The following is a 27,032-nucleotide window of genomic DNA, read 5'->3' on the forward strand; positions in this document are numbered from 1 at the left end:
AAAGACCCTCACCCAGGAGGACCCGGCCCTGTGCACTACACAGACAGCCCACTGATTTCCATGAGAACTGTGTAATGCTTTGTTTTCCCTGTGGTGGCGCTGATGGGTTCCCTCACAGATTAGCCGATTAGGCTACTTTCACAGTGGCGTTTACTCGGTCCGGCAGGCTGCCGGATCCGTACTACAGTGTACACCCGCGAGCTGCTGGAAGCCTGCCCAACCCCCTATTCACTAAAATGGGGAGCAGCGTAGATCCGGCCTAAGCACGGCAAATATGCAGAGAGGCGGCTGGACAAAAACCACTATGTCCGGTTTGTAAAAAAAAAAAAAAAAAAAAATTGCAAAGAGCAAACTATCCCTTTAAATGATGCCAACCTGAAACCGATTACACCGAAGATCTCACTTACCTTATGGGTCTGACAGTGCACTTTATACAGGTCCTTCCCCACAGTCATCCTCTCAATCTGCGCTCTCAGGGTGATGGGCGTCCCTTCCACCTCGATAATGCAGCTGAATTCGAGGGCCTCTCCCTTTGGACCAAAAGAAGCAGATTGTAAAGAAAGGACTACTGGCGCATCAACAGGAGCCTACACTCCACCCCCCCCCCCCCCCCCCGCCAATCAGCTCTTTTGGGGTAAGCTCTGGTGCTGGACCTACACAGCTCCATCCACTGTTTTAGGGTCCGCAAGTCTTTTGCGGTCTGCAAATTGCGGATCCGCAAAACACGGACACCGGCCATGTTCGATCCGCACATGGCCAGCACTTTAAACAGAAATGCCTTTTCTTGGCCGTGTCTGCGGTCAAGAATAGGACCTGTTCTATTTTTTGGCGGAACGGAAGTGTGGATGCGGACAGCACACTGTGTGCTGTCCACATCTTTTGCGGCCCCATTGAAAATGTATAGGTCCGAATCCGTTCCGCAATGGATCCGGACCCATTTTGCAGACGTGTGAATGGACCCTAAAGGGCAGAGCTGGTTACTACAGCACTGCTTGCACTGGCGCTAACGGGGTTTTCCGGGATTTTACTACTGATGACCTATCGTCAACGCGGCGGCTCCCTGGAACAGCTGATCGGCGGGGGTCACCATGATCATTTCCTGGATAACCCCTTTAATATGTGCAGCACTGCATCTCTGGGCGGATGGAGCGGTGTAGTTCCAGCACTGGAGTAACCCCGAACTATCTGGCAGGAGTGCGGGGTGTTGAATCCCCACTGATAGGATATTGATGTCTATCCGGAGAATACATCATCAATGTTAAAAAAGGCCGTCTGGAATCCCAAAAAGTGGCTTGATCAGCATTGTTGATCATGTCCATGGCCGTTTATGGTATTGCAGCTCAAGCCCATTCACCCGATGGACAATCCCTTTAAGTATGCCGATACTGTAGATTGCAATTCGATAGGTAATATTTTTATTTAAAGGGAATTAGGAGAAAGGGTCTGCATTTTTTTTCCCCAAGAAACAGAACCAGGTTTGTTCATAATCGTATGTGCATGAGCTGCAACACTAGGCACAGACCAGGGAAAACGTGGCGCTTAATCCTGGACAAAAAAAAAAAAAAAGATATGAAAACTTGGACTGCCCTTTTAAAGCCATCATAAAGATTCCATATGCATAGTTGCCTATGCTGTAGGGAATCTGCCAAGAAGAACAATACATGCATGGCAAGTTTACACAAGTCACTTGAATGAGGCTTGAACTGCAATACCAGATGCAGCCTATGGACAAGAGTGGCGCTGTTTTATGTTCCTGTGAAAGCAATAGAATCTGTGTCTATTCTTTCATATGGCCACAATACAGAAACACAGTGGGATAAGGCAGTGTTTCCCAACCAGTGTGCCTCCAGCTGTTGCAAAACTACAACTCCCAGCATGCCCGCACAGCCAAAGGCTGTCCGGGCATGCTGGGAGTTGTAGTTTTGCAACAGCTGGAGGCACACTGGTTGGGAAACACTGGGATAAGGTATACTCACATTCAGGAGCTGTAGGTTGTATCCTATCAGATCCAGTTCTGCTTCCAAGCCAACATGAATCAAGGGAGAGCCTTCAACTTTCTCCACTCGCGGGCAAGATCCCGGACCCCACAGCTCCTTCTGATCCTCCTGCACGGACCGTACAAACCAAGAGTTTTTCGCAGTTTACGGTAACATACGATCACAATGTGCAAATGCCAACCCACAGCAGCTGAGGACATGGTAACCCAAAAGCATGGTAGATTCTCCTCCCGATCTCACGGCAGCGGTGCCGCACCATGTTTTTGAGGTCACCGCGACTCTAGCGCTATGTTCCTAGATCACAGGCGATCCTTACATTCTGGCTGTAGATGATGGTCTCCTCTTGGCTGCACTGCGGAGTATGAGAGCAAAGCTGATCAGCCAGACACCAGTAACACCGCCAGGGACTGCTCACACACGCGCTACACCTGTAGAGACAAACCGGGGTCCTCTCACTTCTGCAAATGGCATTTATCCTGTAGGGAAAGTTATTACAAAGGCACCTACTAATGTATTGCGATTGTCCATATTGCCTCCTTTGCTGGCTTCATTCATTTTTTCCATCACATTATACACGGCTCGTTTCCAGGGGTTACGACCACCCTGCAGTACATCAGTGGTGGTCGTGCTTGCACATTATAGGGGGGGGGGGGGGGAAACGCCTATATATGTGATCCTGGCCACCAAATCCTGGCGCTTTTTCCTATAGTGTGCAAGAATGACCACCACTGATAAATTGCAGGGTGGTCGTAACCCCTGGAGATGAGCAGTGTATAATGTGATGGAAAAAATGAATAGAGCCAGCAAAGGAGGCAATATGGACAATCTCAATACATTAGTAAGAGCCTTGTATTAAAGGGGTTTTGTCACTTTAGCAAATGGCATTCATCATGTAGAGAAAGTGGATAGCAGACACTTACTAATGTATTGTGATTCTCCATATTGCCTTCTTTGCTGGCTGGATTAATTTTTCCATTACATTATACACTGCTCGTTTTTAGGGTTATGACCACCCTCTAATCCATCAGCGGTGGTCGTGCTTGCACACTATAGGAAAAAATGTCTGCCTCTCTGGTGACCGGGACTGTGGATGCTTTTTTTCTATAGTGGGCAAGCATGGCCACCGCTGATTGGATTACAGGGTGGTCGTTACCATGGAAACGAGCAGTGTATAATGTGATGGGAAAATGAATCCAGCCAGCAAAGGAGGCAATATGGACAATCACAATACATTAGTAACTTTCTCTACATGATAAATGCCACTTGCTGAGGCGAGAGGACCCCTTTAACATCTGTAAGGGGTTATTCACACTGTGTGTCTCGTCACATATCTTGCTAGGATCATGCAAATATCACCGGAAAATACATACTAAAAGCTGACAATCGTTCCATGACATCAATATTAGCTATAATGAGAATATCTCCACTCAAATAGGGATTTTAGACAACAAAAATCAGCGAATAAATCTGGAAAATTACACACAAAACAAGAATTCCTAAATCCTCTGCTCCTTTGATCCTATTTAGTCTCATATTGTAATTAAAATTGTGAGAAAAACATAGAATTTCCACCAGATAATTCACTTTCCGTCCTACATAAAAAAAAAAAAAAAAAAAAAAAAAAAAAAAACCTATGCTCACACCTGCCTGTAAGGCAACTGGCTGCAGCGGGTGCCCTCCCCCACGGCTAGGTCTGTTCTAGGAGACATGCGCCTTGAGGATTCCCTACTCCATCAGACAAGTATGGAAGGGGTTCTCTGAAATATTTCAGGTACCTAACTGTTCCAAGGGAGCCCAAGAAGCCCCGAGCAAGTGTGGAGAGCTACAGTCTTTCTTCACCCCATCCCCCCCCCCCCAGGAAGAAATACTCACATAACGGCAAAATAAAGTACCGCCACCTTCTGGTAACACCATCCCGTCATTAGCACATCCACAGAGGATGGAAAGCTTTTTGTACAGGCATATGCCGCCCCTCCCTCCATACACCTGTTCACACCAGTACTGTAGGTCCATGACAGCAGTAACAAAATGTAGGGTTCTAACTCACGGATTAGTTACTGCCAGGTGCATAACAGCCGCACAGTCATAGAAGACAAAGTCGGTCGCTGCGACGGTGACTTCCTGGAAGACCAGCGCCAAACGGACAGTCACGTGATCTAAAAAAATAATAATAATAAAAAAATAAAAAAAAATAAAAAAAAAGGAAGAAAAGATATAACGGTAGATGTATTTCACATACGGATAAATATCACCATCATCTAGATCGAAATATATGTATATAGCGGGTCAATTATTATTAGATATACGCCAATTTTTGGTGTATATCCGTCGCTGATTTTTTTCCCGCTCACGCCAGGTCTAAAGACGGGGGAGTCTCATTTATCATTTTCTACGTAGAAAATGATCTAAATCTATGACAGCAAAGGAGCAGTCTTATTTTTAGGCCGGTAGTGGATACGCCTAAGTTATGTAGACATGCGTCTAAATGCCGATCTTAATAAATGACCCCAATAGTAATTGTTAAGGAGGAAAAACGCCCCATCCTGTAATATCCAGCAGAGGGCGCATTCATGCACAAGACATGGCAGGCTCTGAGCGTGTCCAGGAAGGTAGGAGGCAAGGAGAGGCCTCAATAATATTTGTAATGTAAATTAGATGTGGGAGCAGAGGAAGCCTTTAAAAGGGCATCTGTCAGCAGTTTTGTACCTATGACGCTGGCTGACCTGTTACATGTGCGCTTGGCAGCTGAAGGCATCTGTGTTGGTCCCATGTTCATATGTGCCCGCATTGCTGAGGATAATCATGTTTTAATATATGCAAATTAGCCTCTCAGAGCAATGGAGGCGTTACCATTACACCTAGATGCTCTGCTCTCTCTGCAATTGCCACACCCTTTTCACTTTGATTGACAGGGCCAGGCAGTGTAAATGTGATCACTGCCTGGCCCTGTCAATCAAAGTGCAGCTGTAGCAGAGAGAGCAGAGCCTCTAGGTGTAAGGGTAACGCCCCCGTTGCTCCTAGAGGCTAATTTGCATATATTAAAACATAATTTTTCACAGCAGTGCGGACACATAGGAACATGGGACCAACACAGATGTCTTCAGCAGCCAAGTGAACAAGTAACAGGTCAGCCAGTGTCATAGGTACAAAACTGCTGACAGATGCCCTTTAAGGACTACCAGAACTCCCAAGCAATGTACCACAACCTGTGTTCACATCAGACACTGAGCCCTGAACCTGGAAATGTCCTTCTGCAGCTACTGATTCTGGAACAGCTTTGCCCTTTACTTATCGGCTATGGGTAAGGGTTCTGCTTCACCTCCTCGCCAGGGATCACTTGTATAATAGATTGTGAAACCTTCGTATCACTATACAGGATATTACCCACACGCCTGGTCACTGCCTCCGTAAACATGCATGCTTGGTGGGGCGTGCATGGTGATGTCAAAGGGCAAATGGGAATAAGTCATTGTCAGAATTTTCTGGTAGGGGATAAAGGTTCGGTCATGTCCAACTCCAATATGACCAATGCTCCCCTCGTTGACATCTGTGGTCCAGGGACATTTGGGAGACCCCCTATACACAGGGTTCAGCCGAACGTTCTCTCATGTATATGGCGGGGCTTTACTACACCACAGGGTGAGCACAGTGGGGCAGAGACACGACGCCTCGCACCAGGAGATAGAAAAAAACGCAACAACACGCTGAGCAGAGGTTTGAGAGGAGACGCCTGACCAGCCAGGGTCTTGACAAACCTGAAACATGTTGCTCTATGGATGCCAGCAACCATCTTCTGCGGGATACTGGGCGACTACGCTGGTCTCCGTGATGCATGGAGGCAACGTGAAAAAAAAAAAAAAAGCCGTATAGGGGAAAAGCTCACCTTCGTCGTGTTGGTTTGGAGGCAGTTCTTCTGGTGGAGGAGAGGGGCAGCTGACTTTGTTCCCGTAGACCTGTGCAGGACTGGACCAGTCGTTAAAAAGACACTTCCAGTTGTCTTGTTCCGCACCAGCTGGAAAGTTCAGCACAGTCATGGAGACCTGACAGTACACGGAACGAGAGGACACTTTATCTACAAAGTCTGAATATCTTTGCTTCTTGGTTATAAGGCAACCCGTGCTCATATGACCTCTAACCCCCCCACGCAGGACCCCCCTTTATGTATCAGAACGGAGGTCCACTCTATAAGGGCGGCTCCCACACTGCAGCATGGACGGTCATTGAACTGAAACGTGGCTGGTAGTGGCAAAACCAGACTAGCAGTGATCAGCTGGCTTCTGTTTTAAGGCTTTGTTCACACCTGCTCTAATGGGAGCCTCCCTCACTGTTTCCTTCAAAAGTGCTGGGTAAAACCGACAGGCACCATAATGAAAACCCAATGGAACCCACTGTAGTCAACGGGTGCTGGTGTCTGTCTACGGCTTGCACTGAAATTTTCTGTTCCAATGACGGAAGGGAAGAACGGAATGGACGACGCAGATGTGAACGAAGCCTTAAAGGGGGCGTCTTCTCGAGACAACCTCTCAGCTGTTTGGTCACATGACTATATTGAAATTCCAGTAGAACTTTGACCTTCACTTTGGTTGTGAATGGAGAAGAAAAGGGCATATATAGCTCAAAATCAGGACAACAAAGCTTTATATGCAGATCTATATTATTTAGACTAGTCACCCTTTACATGGCTACCTACCCCTCCGTACTGTGTCACACGCACCTGTGTCTGCTCATGTCTGCTCTGGTTAGCTGGTAAGAGACCTTGGATGGACACACATTGAGTCTGATGGTCAAAGCTCCATAGCCAGTGGTTCGCCTCGTTGCTGTCGGCACATTGCTGCTTCTCTGTGCACCTGAAAGGAGAATGGGATGATCTGGAGAACAAGCGGATTTGAGGAGGCCCTATTGCGTTAAAACCATATTGGTGGCTTTGCCAAATCAAAAAGTAAAATCCAGGGAAATATGACTTAAAGGGGCTGTCTAGTGAACCCGTCCTACAAGTCAGAGAGGAGAGCAGCTAATTCTTGACCTGGTAAACTGGGTCTGTCCATGTGTTACACGGATGACCATGGATTTTGATGTCTCCATGTAATACCTTTTTTCCCCTGTAGTGGTCACTGCAGGACAATGTACAGCTGGCTGCACTGTAACCCAATAAAATCAGCTGTTTGCCGGGGGTCTTGAGAGCCGGACTTGTGGTGGCATCACCATGGAAGTTCTCATATGAAAGAGGAGGTCTGTGATGTGGGGGAGAATGTAGCATTGCATGGTGGTCCATCAATCACATCTCCGTCCATGGACAGGATGGATCTACCAGCTCTCCGCGGGTCCCCTCTAGGACATCACCATTCCCCAATGGGGCATATGGACACCTGTTGGCTTCCATCGGGATCTGCTCGGTGCTTTTTGCCTTTACTCACAGTAGCAAACCATGGTGAGCACTTTCTACCCCATCACAAATACGTCGTACTGAATTTCATCATGTCGTTGATATGTAAATGAGTCAATATAATTATCCCATTAAAAGAAAACACACATTTTATACGTACAACTATAACCATAAACCGTTTACTGGACAATGACACAAACATCCTATAACCCAAGTAAATCCAGGACATAGAAGACGCCCATGGAATGGGATTTATCATCACCATCATTGGTGGTTCTGTCAGCCACGGGTTAAAGGGACAGCAAAAGTGGTGTGATATACAACACAGTCAACCATACTGGCTGCTCCCTTTGTCACCAGGTCACCCAGAGCCTGCTCACCCCTCCATCTTTGTAAGGTGTCCTGGTCAATCAGTGAGGGAACCCTCCTATCCGTTCACTAGGCAAGTGTAGTGACACTGGCGATGGAAGAAGTTAGCTAGCTTCTCATGCCACTTAAAGGGGATCTCCAAGACTGGGAATCCCTTTTCATGTTTACAGGCAGGGTTCATCTGTCTCCGGCAGTCTTCTCGTTTGCTTCTGGTTCCGGTTGGACTGGAAGTGTGATGTGCCATCTACACGCCAATTAGCACCTCAAGCTTCATGGTCCAACAAGGACCAGAAGTGGAGAAGTAGGGAGCTCCACACAGGAACTAAAACACTGGTGACAGGTGAGATTTTTGGTTCTTCTTAAACCCTTGCACCATGCTGGTCTTGGGAGAACCCCTCTAAATGGATTTTCCTCAGGACAGGGGAGGCTATGTGTCTGATCAGTGATGGTCCAACCATGAAAATGAAGGCGTTTCCCCAATAGCGGTCAACACCATTCAACTCTACGTTACAGACCCCAGCCCTCTCTGGGAGTCCATTAGAGTTGAATAGCGGAGCATCAAACATGGGTGCCCACAGCTCCATATAAAACTGAGGAACATGGGATCCCAGTTCTAGTGATCAGTGGGAACACCAGCGGTCGGCGCCACCCCAATCAGACACTTATTCACTATCCTAGAAGTATTTATACTAGATCCTCGGGACCTGGGACATAATTTGACACAAAAAAGGCCATATTGGATATTAAAGGGGTTGTCTTGTCAGGACCACCAGATCCATATACCTAAATGAGCGTTACATTGAAGTGCCCATGCTCCAGCAGACTGGGTCTGTAGTCCATTATATGAAGAGCTATTGGGGGTAATGTATGGCTGTCAGGAGTGATAACATCTGATCGCCTTTAACTAAAACCCTATCGTTCCTCCACTGAAATGTACAAAAATTGTTGTTTTCATTGCGATCAGTGGAGCGTACATGTCTGAATGTCACCTCACGGTCCGTCATCCGTCTCTAATGTGTTTTATACAGGCTGTAATTATGAACATGAATTATTTACCTTCCCTGCAGGACGCACCAGCCGCAGAAGGGGTCCCCGGCCCCCAGACACGAATCGCATGAAGAAAAGCTGGAACACTCAGCAACTGGAAGCCTGCTGACCTGGAACGTAAAGGAAACTGGGTATGAGGGGCCGGAAAAGAAGTCTCAAAGCTGCAGAACAATAGACGTACAGATCACCCCCCTGTGATCGAGGCGTTCAGCGGGAAAGGGAGGTACACACAAGTGGGGGGTAGAGACCACTAGGAGCCATTATGGGGGCCATAGAGAGGGGTCCCACTCTCTCGCAGCATTAGAAAACATGGAGGGGTGGCCTCACTTGAGGGTTATGACGGATGACGTGCCAGCCCCACCTATGCGGAAATGGACAGAGCCAGCACCGGCAGGGACTGTATCCAGATACGGGACCTCCTCCTGGAGGTCCACCAATTTTTATGCCACCTTGAGACTAAGGGGATTTTTACATAGGCCGATCATTGCGCCCAAAAATCATTGCCCAGATTAAACACGCCACCGATCACCCGATGTCTCTTCCCCGTTCAATCAAAATTGGGCATTGGAAAAGCGAGCGCCAACTGACTTGTATATTGTCGATCGGCGCCCGTTTGAGGCTGATATTGGACCCTTACTCGCTGGGGAGATTAGTCGCTGCTGTGCGGTACATGAATTCGTAAGTCGGTGAAAATGGCCTCAATTTGATGTGGGTCCATGCAGATTTATAAATTTTTGGGGGAGATTTCACCCCTCGCATTGAAAGGAATGAAATCCACAGTGAAAATCCATGAAAAGGAAAGAAACGCTGCGGATGTCAGTCTACAGGTAGAATAAAACCGCAACGTGTACATGAGATGATGAACGTAGGTTACGCTACCGTAACACGCAATGCGGGCATGTGGCCTTAACATGACACGATATAAGGGCACAATGAGAGGTTACCTCTGCCTGGCGTATGGCCACGTACTCCATATTTTTTCTAAAATTTGCAATTTTTGCATAGTGTGTACACCGACGGATTTTAATATTCACGCCGTCTCGTCCAACACAACATGCATGTCAGGTCGTGTGTCAGGGCTGTTGTAGCCTGTTTAAATTTGCATGTGTGAACCCGTAATCAAATATTCAACGGCACGGCCGGTCTGGAGGAAATGCTGTGGGGCTGCTTATTTCCCCATTAATTATGGATAGATATCTGCTTGAGTGTGAAATACAGCAAAAGGCTGAAACACCGCCGGCCGGACCCAGAAGCACTGCACGTCTAATGTGTTATTAGGGGGTTTAATAATCCTTTACAGGTGGAGCAGAGTTGAATTTGTCACTTAGCACAAACACACAACCTTTTCCCATAAATGATGTACATTATAACTAAAAGGGATTGTCCAAATTGCACAGCCACCGTCTACGTGTCATGGAGGGGTTACCCCCAAGAACAGACGGCCGCTAGAAGGTGAGGCTTCTGCTCCAACATAAGGTTGCCAGTGGAACTTTTACTATCAAACATGTAAACAGGATTAAAAAGAGGGTGTTTTTAGGGGCGTGGCTATGTTTTGGGTCAAGGGCAGTGAAGAGGTTATTACTAACATCCCTAGTGGTCTAGGGTAGTAAAGGGGTCTGTGTACTGAAGGGGTCAATGCCACAATCCTTGGTGTTCTGGTTTCTTGAAAAAGTAAATGCCAAAATCTGAAGAGAAGTTGCAGATGTAGCAGTTGCACCCTGGACGTGGGGGTCCCTCTGCCACATGAATAGACATATGTATTGGAAATGGCATATAGCAGGTGAGCGCCCATTTACAGATTCGGTATTAGGACCCAGGAGATACAAGTTATGCCACTAATCCCTCTTGGTTTAAAGGCAGTGAAGGGTTTAATATAAGCATTCCTGGTGGTGAAAGGGTTAATATTAGCATTCCTGGTGGTCTAGGACAAGGAACAGGTTGATGTACTTATCCCTGATGTTCTAGGGAAAAGAAAAGGGATAATACAAGCATCCCTGGTGATCTAGTGTGGTGAAGAAGTTAATAACAGCATTTCTGGTGGTCTAGGGCAGAGAAGGGGTTAGTACTAACATCCGTAGTGGTCTAGGGTAGTTAAGGGGTCAATGCCGTGGGGGGTCCCCTCTGCCACATGAGAAGTGGAAATGGCACATAGCAGGTGAGGCCCCATTTACAGATTCGGCATTAGGAGCCAGGAGATAGAAGTTATTCCTCTAATCCCTATTGGTTTAGGGCAGTGAAGGGGTTAATATAGGCATCCCTGGTGGTCCTGTGTGATGAAGGGGTTAATGCATTCCTAGTGGACAGGGAACAGGTTGATGTAATTATCCCTGATGTTCTAGGTAGGGATAATACAAGCATCCCAGTGTGGTGAAGGGGTTAATGACAGCATCCCTGGTGGTCTAGGGCAGAGAAGGGGTCGATTAAATCATCCTAGGAGGTCTAGGGCATAAGTGGTTAAAGGGTATCTATCATTTCAGAAAATGTCTGACATGTTATGGTGTAAGTTTTGATCAGTGGGATCCTGGCGCCGAGACCCCCACCAATTGCTAAAACGAAGGAACATGCAGCTGAGCCCTTTGGTTCTTGGCTCTCCTCAGGGAGTCAAGTGGGGTGCTAATGGTCGCCTAGAATATCTATGAGCCGGTACACCGCTCGCTCCACTCTCCAATGACGGACGACTGGAACCAATGAGGCACAGCGCTCACCTGATTGCGTCCGCTAAAATGACCGTTACACTTAAATATCAGCACTTGTGGTGGTCTAGGGCAGAGAGGGGGTTAATGCAATCTTCCCTGGGTTCAGCTTCCTATTCCTTCTCTGCACTAAGGGGTAGAGAACCTTGAAATTGTGAGGCGAGATCTCCCTGAGAAGGAGCAGGCACATGTTATGCCGGCCTCCTGGTAGCAGTTACCGGGCGGACCAGGCAGGATGACGACCTTGATGTGGACCTCTTCTAGATGTTCTGCATGTATTTTACTCAAGGTGGTAGCGCCGCGTGGGACTGTACGCTAAAATCCGCCGACTTGCAGAACGCTACCTTGTGTCAGGGATTTTTCTAACGTTCTCAGTAGTCATTCTATTTTGGGTTTTGGATGATAGGGTAATTTTTCACCATTTAGGACCAGGCGTGGTCACTTCTCCTTTATTTAAAGGGGATCTCCAGCCATATGCCGCTTTACCAAGTATATAAACGTACAGCTGTTACCTTGTAGAGCTGCGCGTGTCAGATTAAAAGGAATTTCACTAACATTTTACATTTGGGTCCCACAGGCATCAACCTGATTGACCTTAGGGTCTGATTGATAACGGGCCAACCATGCTGCCTCTAAAAAGCAGCAGAGTGGGGCGGTGCTGTCCACAAAACAAAGACCTTTATTGTAAGCGAAAAAGACGGTGTCACACACCTTTGGGCGTTCACTCTCGGGTTGGAGTTTCCCTAGTGGTTCCCCCTTAAGATGAGAGGCACCGTAGGAGTTTGGTTTCCCCATCACTACGCATGGAAAAAGGTTTTATTTAGAGTCAACCTTAAAGGGGTTGTGCGGTTTTAAACTTATCCATAGAATAGGTGATAAGAGTCTGATTAGTGGGGAGAAAGGGGTCTGACTGTTAGGACCCCCACTGATCACACCAATGGGTGTCTCCCTTATGAATGGAGCAGCGGCCTAACACGTGCGCTGCTGTTCCTTTCATCACTACAGATATGCCGGATACAGCTCAGCGCTGTACTTGGCTTCTTTTTAGCAGTCCCATAGAGATGAAGCGCGTACACTCAACCGCCACTTCATTCATATAGAGGGACACATGACTCCCGTGCCCGATGGAGTTCCTGCCGTTCGGATTTCCTGATCCCATACTTACCCCCTATGGTGTGTATAGGAGATAAGATGATATGTTGGCACAACCCTTTTAAAAAGTATATCTATATACCTTATTTTCCACTTTATAAGACGCGCTCCCCCCCCCCCTCCAAAAGGTGAAAAATGGCAGTGCGTCTTATAAAGCGAATACTAGTAAGAGCTTCTATTATAAAAGCGCTTATTAGTAGGCAGGAGGTGCGATGAGCGGTGAGTGATACGCTTCAAGCGCTATCTGTCCTCACTACTCCCTGGTCTTCTCCAGGCCTGCGCTGCACTGTCCTTACGGTGTACCTGATAGGGGGGGGTCTGAACCGAGGATCTGATAGGGGGGTCCGAACCGAGGATCTGATAGGGGGGTCCGTACCGAGGATCTGATAGGGGGGTCCGTACCGAGGATCTGATAGGGGGGTCCGTACCGAGGATCTGATAGGGGGGTCCGTACCGAGGATCTGATAGGGGGGTCCGTACCGAGGATCTGATAGGGGGGTCCGTACCGAGGATCTGATAGGGGGGTCCGTACCGAGGATCTGATAGGGGGGTCCGTACCGAGGATCTGATAGGGGGGTCCGTACCGAGGATCTGATAGGGGGGTCCGTACCGAGGATCTGATAGGGGGGTCCGTACCGAGGATCTGATAGGGGGGTCCGTACCGAGGATCTGATAGGGGGGTCCGTACCGAGGATCTGATAGGGGGGTCCGTACCGAGGATCTGATAGGGGGGTCCGTACCGAGGATCTGATAGGGGGGTCCGTACCGAGGATCTGATAGGGGGGTCCGTACCGAGGATCTGATAGGGGGGTCCGTACCGAGGATCTGATAGGGGGGTCCGTACCGAGGATCTGATAGGGGGGTCCGTACCGAGGATCTGATAGGGGGGTCCGTACCGAGGATCTGATAGGGGGGTCCGTACCGAGGATCTGATAGGGGGGTCCGTACCGAGGATCTGATAGGGGGGTCCGTACCGAGGATCTGATAGGGGGGTCCGTACCGAGGATCTGATAGGGGGGTCCGTACCGAGGATCTGATAGGGGGGTCCGTACCGAGGATCTGATAGGGGGGTCCGTACCGAGGATCTGATAGGGGGGTCCGTACCGAGGATCTGATAGGGGGGTCCGTACCGAGGATCTGATAGGGGGGTCCGTACCGAGGATCTGATAGGGGGGTCCGTACCGAGGATCTGATAGGGGGGTCCGTACCGAGGATCTGATAGGGGGGTCCGTACCGAGGATCTGATAGGGGGGTCCGTACCGAGGATCTGATAGGGGGGTCCGTACCGAGGATCTGATAGGGGGGTCCGTACCGAGGATCTGATAGGGGGGTCCGTACCGAGGATCTGATAGGGGGGTCCGTACCGAGGATCTGATAGGGGGGTCCGTACCGAGGATCTGATAGGGGGGTCCGTACCGAGGATCTGATAGGGGGGTCCGTACCGAGGATCTGATAGGGGGGTCCGTACCGAGGATCTGATAGGGGGGTCCGTACCGAGGATCTGATAGGGGGGTCCGAACCGAGGATCTGATAGGGGGGTCCGAACCGGGGATCTGATAGGGGGGTCCGAACCGGGGATCTGATAGGGGGGTCCGAACCGGGGATCTGATAGGGGGGTCCGAACCGAGGATCTGATAGGGGGGTCCGAACCGAGGATCTGATAGGGGGGTCCGAACCGAGGATCTGATAGGGGGGTCCGAACCGGGGATCTGATAGGGGGGTCCGAACCGGGGATCTGATAGGGGGGTCCGAACCGAGGATCTGATAGGGGGGTCTGAACCGAGGATCTGATAGGGGGGTCTGAACCGAGGATCTGATAGGGGGGTCTGAACCGAGGATCTGATAGGGGGGTCTGAACCGAGGATCTGATAGGGGGGTCTGAACCGAGGATCTGATAGGGGGGTCTGAACCGAGGATCTGATAGGGGGGTCTGAACCGAGGATCTGATAGGGGGGTCTGAACCGAGGATCTGATAGGGGGGTCTGAACCGAGGATCTGATAGGGGGGTCCGTACTGAGGATCTGATAGGGGGGTCCGTACTGAGGATCTGATATGAGGATCTGATATGGGGGTCTGATCTGAGGTCTGCTGATAAATATTTTTCTTATTTTCCTCCTCTAAAACCTAAGTGCGTTTTCATCAGGTGCGTCTTATAAAGCAAAAAATGCGGGTTAGCTGGCCATCAGTGGAAACAGTCAACAGGATTGTAGTGACATACATTCTTCTAAAAAAAAGGCGAGTGTTTACGAGGTAGTGGGGAGGTTAGTTTTCCCTAAGGCCTCATGCACACGGCCGTGTTCCACGGCCGAGCGCGGTCCGTGGTAACCCGGCCGAGATTCCTGCTGAAAGCAGGAGCGCACGGCGTCATTGGTTGCTATGACGCCGTGCGCTTCATGCCGCCGCTGCTGTACAGGGGTACACTCGTATAGATTATACGAGTGTATCACTGCACAGCAGCGGCGGCATGAAGCGCACGGCGTCATAGCAACCAATGACGCTGTGCGCTCCTGCTGTCAGAAGGAATCTCGGCCGGGTTACCACGGACCGCGCTCGGCCGTGGAACACGGCCGTGTGCATGAGGCCTAAATTAGGCTACTGTACGGTGTATAGACACCACCTCCTAGAGTGCAAACCACTAGCTCGGTGCAGACACTGAACCGGCATATGCTGGGAGATTTAAGCTCAGAAGCTTGCAGAGTTGTGAATGCAGCTCTGGATTAACATACAGTCTGTAATTCAGGATCAGTACGGTATCCTCATCTAGGCCACCTCACTTGTGTTCATGTCACTGCTGAGCAGAGACCATTTGGCAGTGAGTAAGAGTCAGGTGCTTCCTGCCGCCTCGGTCACTGGAAGTCTCACCATAAAGAGAGAGAAGCGATACTGGTCAAGCTGCTCTGTGAAAATGCAAGGACGAATCGCGTGGAACAGGAGGCTTTCCTGGCGGAGGGGATGATCTGGAACATTGTGTCCTCAGCACAATGGAGCTCTATATGGTCTGTGAACTGTATCATTGTGTCAGTGATAACAGGAACGGGCGCAGGCAAGTAGACGACCAGACAGCTACTGCCCGCCGGGCCCAAAATGCCAGATTCTTAAGAAACAGATCTGCATGCTCCTCAGTCCTTCATGTGCCAAGTGGGTGAAGATAGCCCTTTACAAAACAGCATGACTAATGGAAAATCCAGGAAAAGGCAGAAAAGGGAAATGCCCGGCTGCTACAAATTCTGCTTAAAGGGGCACTTTTTTCTTTCTTTTGTATGTGTTTAGCTATTGTATAATATAATGTTACGCAACTTTCCCATATATCATGCTATTCCACCCCAGAGGCTGAAAACCAGCCTAATCTAAATGACACCGCTGCAGGGTTTGTTACAGTGTATCAGCGCTCTACCTCCTTACAACCTAGGTGTCTGTGTCAGATGATTAAAGGGGTTACCTACCTTAGATCCACAGGACATGCCATAAATGTCTAATAGGGGCAGGTCCCACCTCTGGTTCCCGAACCTAACTCCCAACACCTGTCCAACCTGGCAAGATCGCTGCCATATCCAGTTGTAGAATGGTTGGAGAGGTGGCCGTGCATCGCCGCGGCCATCTCTAATCAGGTCTTTGGGTCTTAAAAGGGTTGTTTCCGACAAAATATTCTACAGTTTTCAAACCAGCACCAGGATCTGAATACTATTGCATGTATGAATATACCACCAATGTCTCAGATGAGACAACCCCTTTCAAGCTTAGAACTTGGCAATTCTTTGGGCTATTTCAATGCCCGGATCTAGGTTTACAGATGAGACAGTGGATGCAGGAATCATCAAGGTCATGTACATTTACTGTAAAGGTATACCACGTGCTGCAGCCAATCCACCAGACATCAAAACACAGCAGGGTGGGGCCCCCTTACCTTTGACTCAGTCATAACATACAGGAGCCTCCCAGAGGTGTCCAAAACTAGGTCAGGGCTTACAGGAGATCCTGGCGCCACCATCAATGAGCTGTAGACTTGTCCAGTACCGGAAGAAACAAACACCTATAAGAAGGAAATATAGGCAAGTAGAGTAGTAAAGTTATTTTGGAACCATTGTAAGCTGTCTGAAAATTCAAGGGGTTGGAAAACCCCTTTAAAAGGAGTCTTGTCAGCACTTTTGACCATGCTACACTAGGTAGGGGCCAAGGGAAGCAGTACAAATATACCTTTTGCGGAGCTTTTTTTTATTTTTATCAGGAGTAGTGTGAATATGAAGGTTTATTCTTCCAAGTTCTGCTCCTGCAAGTGCCCCTGAGGTGTAGCTTCACCGTGAAGTGCTCTCTGCTATGAGCTGCCTCACAGCTCCTCCCCTTTGCTCTGAGTGATAGCTGTAGTGGTCTTCTAGTTGGATACTACAGATGCCACTCAGAGCAAAGGGGAGGGGCTGTAAAGCAGCTCATAGCAGAGAGCACTTCACAGTGAAGCTCCATCTCAAGGGCACTTGCAGAAGCAGAACTTGGCAGAATAAACCTTCATATTCACACTACTCCTGATAAATAAAGCTCCACAAAAGGTATGTTTGTCCTTCTCTACCTTACCGCTTCCTATACACAAGCCTGCCACATGGAGGAAAACCACTTAAAAAATCTGTGTCTGCCAGATTTCCACAAGACTGATTGTCCAGGAGACTTAACCCTCCTATACACTGAGAAGTAGACAGGTGTTTGATCCTGTTGTGTTTGTTCCTTGTACTGACTGAGAATCCCTGCTTCATTCATACACATATCAGTCGTGGTCACCTTATGTATAGATCCGCCAGCATCTCCAAGAAAAACAACCGTGCGTGACTCTTCCGCCAATGCGGTAACAGCAGTAAAACTGGAGTCATTCGTGAGCAGAGGTGAAGCGATGATGGGGAAGAGGCTGACAATTGGGCTGGGTGTGTGATCTCCTCCACATGGAAAGTTCTGAGGGGATTCCTGAAAAGAGAAACAAATTAGATGGTTATCAAATATCCAATTTCAGAGCATTATTTGCCCCATGTAAGACAATGGAGACTTCAAGATGGATTCTTCTTTTAGAGACTTTGGCAAAAATATGGTTCCTTGATAGGAAATAAGCTAAATACAACATATTCTGGTGAACAAAAAAAATTCATTCTGAAGATGGCTCCTCAACCCTATAAGAAGGACATTTTGCATTCAGGAACATACCTTAGGGAGTGAAGCGCACTTGGAGTTGACTCCATACTCAATCCCAGCCTCCTCTTGACCATTTTCCCCCTTGCCAGACTCGGTGTAACACAAGACTCGCGCCCTTTCAATTCGGGCTTCAATGTCTTTCATCTTAAAGGAACAGAGTGCTGTTTGGCTGCTGGGAGATGGTATGGAACCTTTGCTGGCAGCAAACACCACAAAAAGCTCTCTGGTTTTAGTCTCCAGGTGGGCCGCTTGTGCCAGGTTATAGCCATCACATTCAAGAGGAACTTCCACATAGGAGTAGAGGTGAATGTCTGTACTGCAGACACTGCCAAGGTACGTCTTGTAGTCCCTAAGTGATGATGATCCACGACGGTAAAACAGGAAGTAAACATGGCCTTCATTGGAGAAGACTCCAACAAATGCATTGTTGTAATCCGAAAAGTCACCCACCACAAGTTTGCCCAAACCTTCGTTAGAGAAAACAGATGGCTTCTCCAGTTGCCGTATTGTAATGGGTGGGATTCCACTCGATAGTCTAGCAGTCAAGCCCCGTCCTACAAAAAGGTAATCCCCCTGTAGAGTTGTCTCAACTATTCCTACAGTGGTCACTTTGGGATCATTGGCTGCCACAAACTGATTGTCACCAGGGTCCTCTGTGCGGTAAATGATATTTGAAATATTAGCCAAGCTCCTTTTCTCACAAATTCCTTGAAACACATGTCCACAGGTCAATAACTCTCCTCCATGAGTGTTGACTGTCAAGAGCTTGTTGGAGTTCTGAGTGTAAATGGCCTGGGGACAATCTTTAAGTTCTTTGAATGGAAGGCACTCCGGACTGTCCAACACCGGCCCAGTTGAATCCTCTGCCAGAAGCTGAAGATTGGGTGAAAGCTGGAAGATCCAGTTGACGGCCCCAACATAAATGAAGCCCGAGCCAGGGTCATAAGCCATATGGTTGAACGTGACATTGGGTCGGAGGAAGTTGGGAAAAGAGGAAACGGACAAAGATAGGCAGAGGCAGACAAGCAGGGATTGGGCCAGATCCAACATAACGATTGCCTTGAAAGGGGAAGAAAAATACAAGAGGAAAATATTAATACTGAAACAAAGTCCACTCATCTATCAGTCATGAAAACAGAGGTGAACAGAGAGAAAATGTGACACTCTGCCAAACATTGCTGGCACAGGTCTACAGTATTTGTGGGAACTGATCACAAATTTACTGTAGGAGGCCAAAAAACATGTATCAAAATGTCAACTGCAGGAAGTTTTCTGGCAATGCCATAACTTGAGGTTTTATGCAAACTTTCAATACATAAAACCACAAGCTGGCCATCAACTATACAGTTGTCAATAGATCTCACCATACAAATAACATAAGCGTCAACCGATAAACTGTCCATGGGGTTGATTCCACCAGTACGATCGTACGGATGGTTGATGACATGGGATGACAAAACTAAATGATCAGGGAGCCTTCTGTCTTATGTGCATGGGCAACTTAAAATCTATTGACAAAGGAAGAGTCTTGCCAAGCTCTGAGGTCAAGAAGACCAAGACTGGACAATTTTCATGGAGGCATCAAAGGTATCTGATATCTGATCATCTGCCCCTGTTCCACCACAGGCTATAGGCTTGAGAACCCCCTCCCCCCATTTTGAGTCGTTTAATTGGTGTCCACCAGACCTTTCAGATATTATATAATGCGTAGAAAACATCCCAAAAATATTGGCACCAGAAGCAACTTTCTAGGCATTTCATCCCCGACTCCTGGCACAATATACACATCTATAGTGTTAACCATATGAGTGCATATGACCACATTAACAACCATGGGGGGAGGGGGTTGTACCTTTTTTCTGAGGCCTTTTAGAGAGTTGTGTCCTTATCTGTATCATGACCTTAACCACCACATAGAAATCATCTCATCAAATCTGAGTCAGTCTTGGGCGGAGGTGAAGTTAAACAACCATCCATGGGACTTGTCTGATCGTTCCTACCAGTGCGATCACATGGACGGTTGATGACATGGGAGACAAAACTGGCAGATCAGGGAGCCTTCCATCATGTGTGTTTGGGCAGCTTAATATCTATTGACCCTTGGCAAGGTCTTTGGGTAAGGGGACCAAGATAGGACAATTTTTATGGCTGAACTTATGGTTCCCCAAAAGATGACGCAACAATGGTATTTTACATTCAATTATCTCCTCCTGTTCAACAGCTGACCATAGGCTTGAGAAACGATCATGGAGCCTTCTGCCTTATGTGTATGGGAAGCTTGATATCTATTGACTTTGTAAGACCCTTACCAAGGTCTGTGGCCAAGGGGGCCAAGACTGGAACATTTTTATGGAGGCACCAAAAGGTATCTAACATCTGATCATCTCCCCTGTTCCATCAAATAGGCTTGAGAAACCCTCCATCTTAGTGTCCACCAGCCCTTTCTACGGTGTGTAGAAAACATCCCAAACATTTGGCACCAGAAGCTACCGTTTAGGCATTTGCTCTATGGGTCCTGGCATGATAAACCAATCTATGGTGTTCACCAATCCATATGAGTTCTTGAGATCCTTCTCCGTATAATGACCTTAACCTTAGCTACCACATAGAAATGATCTCAGCTAATCTGAGTTAGTCTTGGGTAACGGGGAAGATAATCTTTTGGTTTAATCCAGAAGGTTTATAGTTCAACAAATCACACAAGAACCAAGACGCGTTGAGTCATTTATAACATCCAGTGTACATTAGGCTCGCGTATGGACGCTATACCCCATTATATAGGTTTTTGCTCTTGTGTTGGATTCCGTAGGGATCCCATTTATGGCTAAATTACTGGATCACATTAGGGCCCTACCAAAGAGCCCCCCATAGCTCAGCTTCTCGGGCCCCTAGAAGAGTTACATAACAGGTTAATAGAATAAGAGCATGCTATGTGAAATTTAATAGGCTCTTAGTTATGCATCCAGGTGCACCACGGCAAAACAATCCCTAGGTACAGGTTGTACAGGCACAGACTAGTCCACCGCCAGATGAATGTTCTCCTGGCCGTAACCTCGAGGTCCTATCTATGGGAACTGGAGGTGGGGAACGTAAAGGTTATCTGTCACCTAAACATGCACTGAACAGATAGGTCGCAGGTCACATCCACCGAGCTCTGCAGATAGGGTGGGCTGTGAGGAAGTTTACATAACTTCAAACATCTGCAACACATAATATCTGCCCTGACCGCCATTACCTGATTAGTATTATGGAGATGTTAATCCGCACGACAGCCCACACTGAGAGTTCGTTTAAAGGAGCACTAACAAAAATGAAACTACACATCGCAATGAAAAAATAAAATAGAATCGTAACTTAAAAGCACCGAAATAACAACTTTTACACTGTATGGGTGTCCCTGGAGGCGTCCATTGTGTTTTATGTCAGGAATCCACTGCTCTGTATGCAATGACAGGCAAATGAAGCCCCTCCCATTAAGATAGCTCCACCTACTCAGACAGCGCTAGCTGAAATAGGATTTGCTTAAGACAGGGATGCACCAACTGAGTTAATAAAAAAAATGGTAAAAGGCAATTCGATGGCCCCGTTCTAGAGACAAGAGCAGGGCCCAGAGGTGGGACCTGCACCTTTCTGATCTATCTGCCATCAATGTCCTAGATGGGACAACCCCTTTAAAACTAACAGAATTTATATTCTTCGGTTCAATTCCCCTCTGCTCCAGCGCCACCTCCGTGGTCTAAGCCGCTACAGCCATGACATGTTCTTGGCTGCTGTGCTCCAGTGCCATCTCTCTGGAGCTCTTTGCCACTGCAGCCACGACATCATGTTCTTGGCTGCTGCAATGACGTGCCGTATATTGCATGTGCCCACTGCAGCATACCCCACTGTCGTCAGAGATACACGGGATGAGACTGCTGAGGCCAGTGATTGGCTGCAGTGGTTATATGCAGTATACGGGCACATCACCGCTGCAGCCAGGTACAAAGCTCAGCAGGGAGGACAGCAGTAGCAACACTAAAGTGGAGGGGGTTTGAACCGGTGAGAATAACTTCTATTTTAACATGGTCCCCGCCTTTCATCAGTTTTTTATTAAAGGGGTGTGTCCCATTTTTGGCATATTGATATCCCAGAGGTGGACCCGCACCCATCTCAAAAAATGGCTCAGGCGTGAATTGCGAGCATGCTGTGCCTGGGCGGATTTCACCATTCGTTAGCTTGACTATTTTTGAAAGTCCCATGGCAGCGAATGGAGAAAGCTGCGCATGTGCGGCGTGTCCTCTCCGTTCTGGAAATAGGAGCGGGTCTCAGAGGTGGGACCAGCACCCATCATACATTTATGGCGTATGTCCCACTTTAACTCAGACCACCCCATTCAGTAATGAGTTGTACCCGTGTTTCCATTCAGTGACAGCAAGCAGCTATTAAAAATGGCAAGGAATTGATGCACAAATTATATTAAAAAGCTGCATAACACAACTAATGAGGTTCAATGTAAAATAAAAATTCCCTTAAAGGGTTTCTCCACCCTCCTATGTCGCATCGGGAGGGTGGGCGTCGTTCTGGAAATAGCCAAGTGGGCCGTGCCATACAGTGAATCGATTCCACCATTTCTTAGTTATATCTGTTTTGGGAAAAGCTGGGTGATCATCAATTTGGGTTGTCACCATGTCCTCCAAGAGTCTTAAAAGGGACAGAAAATGGGGGCCAAGTGCTATTCAAGAGTCTGGAAAAGCTAGGTGATGTCAGACGCACCGGTAGTCACCCAGCTTTCTCTTATAGGACATGAGTCACCACTGAATTAACTAAACCAGGGTGACGGAGAAATTAAAGGGTTCTTAAAGGATTCTTGCCGCAACCACTTAAAAGACACAGAAGCTCCTTGTATGTTCATGTGTGGATTTACTCCTGAGATGATTCAAGTATGAACCTGCTCACTCTTTACAAGGATGTCTATGGAGGTGTATCCTAAAAACGAGATGATCCCCCTCCCTTCCTGTACCTGTAAGAGCGATGCTCAGGCAAAGATCTGATCAGGGACTAGATGAGGAAGTGTAATAAGATTACTCCAGCTATTTTTATACAGTCATGGACAATCCCTTTAAGTGAAAATTCAATGACTACGCAACTGTAAAACGAATACAGAAAAGTAGTCCGTGCAGAAAATTGATAATGGTGTCAATATGAAGGCGGCAAGAATTGTCAAAAATACACTACTAGCAGGTCCATTGGGGTATTTAGGGTAAATTGGATATAACCATAACAACGGGGGCAAATTAAAAAGATAAAGATGGTGTCTTTGCATATATGGCCTTTGGGGCTGCCCTGGTTGAACTTTACGATAGGGACTGATCAGGTGACATACAGAACTGCCCCCCCCCCCCCTACACCAATACAAGTAATGCCCAAGTAATTACTTACGATCCGGTAAATCTTACTGTTGGCGAAGCCCCTCCGCTTCTATACGCAGCCCATACTGACGGCACAGAAACAATAGGCAGATGTGTGTGTGCGGGGACCAAGGGACACCCAAAGGAGGAGGGGGGGGTCTGCCCATGAAGAGACGGAGCAGAAAGTGCACAGGGGGTGTATTATTGGACGGCTGCAGCCTCATACCCCCTCCTCCCGACAGCATCTGCCACATGGGGAATACTGGCGACATCCCGCCGTACAGAGCTGTGCTGTGAAGTAACCCCTTCTGTGCCGAGAAGCCGCAGATCGCCCCAGGAAAATAAAAAAAGGGACAAATGAAGAGGAGGGACGGGGGCCAAGTTCCAGCTTGGGAAGAGAGAAAAAAAGGCAATTTCCATAAGAATGATTAATTATGCCCAGTGACAACCCCGGCACATTAAAGCCGCACTCTTCCATTCCTTAACAACATCCCTCTGTCCTAGGGAAGCAGGGACGACCGCTCGCATCCCCCCAGGGAAGGGTGGTGACAGAAGAGTATATGACATCATCCCCCCTGACCCCGCCGCCTTCCATTAGAGGACCTTTTAGAGCCCCCTTCCAGCCACCTGATCACCGCTATGCTCTAAATACAGATTACAATTCTCACCTGCCATATAGCGACACCTGCTATACTGTGATTTTGGGATCGTGCAGGAGTTACATCTATGTGAGGCGCTGCCCCTGTATTGGGTCACACACATTGGGGGGGGGATTTATAAACGCCAATACGTAAAAGATTTTTGTCATTTTTACACCACTCTTGATATTCTCGGGGAAGGTGGTTGAAAGATTATGCTCTCCTCCGCAGGCGCGACCAGATTGGGGGGGGGACCTGTCTGAAAAGGCCCCTGAGGGTGGAAAACCCCTTTAATAAATCCAGTGCGTTTTTTGGGGTCACAATAATTGTGCATCCGAAGTGCTTTGCCGTCATCTTGTGGTAATCACAGGTAAAAATGCCCCAAAAGCTGAAAACCCAGTTCAAACGGCGTCTTTTGACGTGAAATTTTGGCGCAGAAATTTGCCTGGCTGCCGTACGGTTTTCTTGCTGGAGGCAGCGCTGCGGAACGCAGAGCGGCAGCTTAAAGCTGCAGCGGCGTGGCTGTCCTCGGCGTGGCCGCGATCAAGCGAGACAGAAAGGATGCAACTGCCAGAGGGAATTTGGCGACATTTCAAAACCAAAATTCTGCGAAAAATAATTAAATAAAAAAGATAAGACTACACGAGATGTAAAATACAGCTGAAAAGTTTGAGATAGCTGTGGATTTCACGCTCTGCACTGAGGGTCAATTTACACTGCACGAATATCCAGGGCGGCGGAATTTGTCACGCGTGAACCTACCCATACAGCGCCAACAGTAGTGGTCACCTACCTTAGCAGGTTATTATGCACTGCCTCATCTCTGGGTATTAAAGGGGTTATACAGGATTAGAAAAAAAAAAAAAAACTATACCGCCATAAACAGCGCCACTCCAGCGCATGGCCGGCGTCCGGTACTGCAGCTCAGATCCTTTTATTGAGGGGGAAGAAGCTGCGGTGATCCCAGACACAAAATTTCCTACTAGATGGAATCCATGAATCGGACAAAAGGGCTTAGTGTACGGGGGGGAGGCAATTGTCAGAGCCGGTACACACTGAACCCGCTCCTATGCCAAGATGTCCTGCTCAGGGTCAAGAAGACTTCAAGATCCTTGAAGAAGGTAATGCGCATGGTGAGGTGAATACTGAGATCTGGCTTCACGTCAGGGGGCCTATATTCTGTTCTGCATCCCGGACGGGCACAGTATGTGATTGATGGGTAGGGGAGGGTGGTGAGAGACCATCGTTCCCACACACAAGCGGGTTTGAAGCCTGGCAGAGACGCTGACCTCCCCCACCCACCAGCCTTGGAGCAGGATGCCAGTACAAGCTCTGAAAGCCCCTCTTTGTCCGGGGGTCTGTGATAAGGTCTCTGTGGAACTAAAAGGATTTCTCTGCAAACCATGAAAATAATTGGGACATCGGAATAATGACTCATGAAAGCCGCTCTGAAAAGTGACGCCATTCCCTGACAAGCAGCAGAGATACTGGAAGGTGAAAACATTGCAGTAGTAGACAACAGTAATCCTCTGACCAGGCCTGATTTAGGCAGATGGCAGAGCTTTTCGTCGCCTTACCATACCAACGCGCCACGAGATTGCAATATGTCATCACCGATTACAGCGGGTAAATATGTGCGGCAATCTTAAAGAGGACCTGTCTCCCTCTCCTGACATATCTGTTTTAATAACTACTGGTATTCCCCATGGAATAATAATAATAATCCTGGACCATCTTCTCTTATATGTCTAGGTTGTGCTGTTCCTCCATTATTCCTACTAGAAGTTTATGAATATATTACTAAAGGTTCATCTGTGAGTTACCAGTCTGGGGGGGGTCCCTGTGCAGTTTGACATTATTCAATCAATGCTGTGCAGGGACACACCTCCAAAAGGTAACACCCATCTGGACCTTCATTGTAAACTGCTAGTCATTCATTCATAACTTCCAGCAGGAATAATAAAGGAACGGCACAAAAATAGAGGCAGAAGGATAGATGCTCCAGAATTGTTATTACATGGAGGATGCAAGTAGTTACTAGACATGTCAGGAGAGATCTGGGAAGATCCCGTACCATTTGCCCGAGTAATGAAGTCTCAAGGCCGCCGTAAATCGACTAAACCCGCCAATTTGGGTGGGCGCATGTATGCATTAGGGCTCATGCACACGATAATGGTCGGCCTGTTACCGCATTGTGGCCCTCACACGAATGGGTCCGTAATCCGGAAGGTGCGGTGCGCTACGGAGCGCTTCCATGGTTTTTATGTCATGTCTGGCATGCGCAACTTTTTTTTTGCGGTGCGGACTGTCGGATGCGGATTGCGGACCCCATTCAAGTGAATGGGTCCTGCGTCCGCATACGGCAGCCCTACGGTCGGTGCCCATGCATTGCGAAAAAACAACTTGCGGTCCGCAGCACGGGCCTGGCCGGCACACGTTGTGGATGAGCCCTTAGACATATGGTACAAAAAAAAAAAAAGTATCTGGCATGTTGAATTTCAATATGCCCGATCCTTTTAAGACGCCGCTAGAGTGAACTGGCAGCGCCTAATTTCCCTCTTGGCCCACATGCATGCTCGGCCTGGCTGAATGCACATATGAATGGTGAGGATGGGAGGAATTGCTGTCAGTGTACGAAGCTGTACTCCAATTCTCCCCAAAAATTCGCTTGCATGGGCGAGTCTTCAATGAGAATTGGACCAAAGTAGCACATGCTGCGTTTTTTTTTTTGGGCTGCCCAAATGTACAAGGGTCTGTTTTTCATTCACAGAAATAGCGCCACTCTTGTCTGAGGCCCGTGTCTGGTACTGCAACTAATTACCTAAATGGGGCTGACCTGCAATACCAGACACAGCCTATAGACAAGAGTGATGCTATTCCTAAAAAAAAAAAAAAAAAGTAGCCCTCTATCTGCACCCAAGCCGCAGCGCTCACCAATAAGCCTCATATTTAACCACTATGGGTCACTGCGCCGTAGGAAGGCCTTAGTCAGCAATATTTTACAGGCAGGGCCCCCAGAGTGGAGAAAGTCCCCATTTTTTTGGTCTGAGCTACTGTTTTGGCCTTTAATCTCCCTGTACCTGCGGCCGCCATCACAGGGGGAGGCGAGGAGGGGAAGGTTGGGCAGATCTAGGGAATCCGGACACCTCAGAGGACAGCAGGAATCCGTCTGCTCGGGGCGGGGATCCCATCTGCCT

General features: G+C 48.0%; 1 protein-coding gene across 2 annotated transcripts in view; it reads right to left on the bottom strand.

Annotated features, from left to right (window-relative positions):
* The window catches only part of PLXNB3 (plexin B3), a 76,840-nt gene that overhangs the window by 32,152 nt on the left and 17,656 nt on the right, over positions 1-27,032 (bottom strand). Inside the window, exons 1-11 of one of the 2 annotated variants that reach the window (XM_040405128.1) lie at positions 23,229-23,396; positions 17,823-18,869; positions 17,409-17,588; positions 16,546-16,671; positions 8,806-8,906; positions 6,712-6,844; positions 5,881-6,037; positions 4,045-4,153; positions 2,314-2,425; positions 1,977-2,105; positions 408-530 (exon numbers count right to left, since the gene is read on the bottom strand). In XM_040405128.1, coding sequence (XP_040261062.1) covers positions 408-530; positions 1,977-2,105; positions 2,314-2,425; positions 4,045-4,153; positions 5,881-6,037; positions 6,712-6,844; positions 8,806-8,906; positions 16,546-16,671; positions 17,409-17,588; positions 17,823-18,860 — 2,208 coding nt within the window. In that variant the 5' untranslated portion in view covers positions 18,861-18,869; positions 23,229-23,396. Of the gene's footprint in view, positions 1-407; positions 531-1,976; positions 2,106-2,313; positions 2,426-4,044; positions 4,154-5,880; positions 6,038-6,711; positions 6,845-8,805; positions 8,907-16,545; positions 16,672-17,408; positions 17,589-17,822; positions 18,870-23,228; positions 23,397-27,032 lie in introns of those variants that run through there. The other variant, XM_040405127.1, reaches the window with a different exon arrangement.

Source organism: Bufo bufo, chromosome 8 (genome assembly GCF_905171765.1).
Source record: "Bufo bufo chromosome 8, aBufBuf1.1, whole genome shotgun sequence".
Lineage (NCBI taxonomy): Eukaryota > Metazoa > Chordata > Amphibia > Anura > Bufonidae > Bufo > Bufo bufo.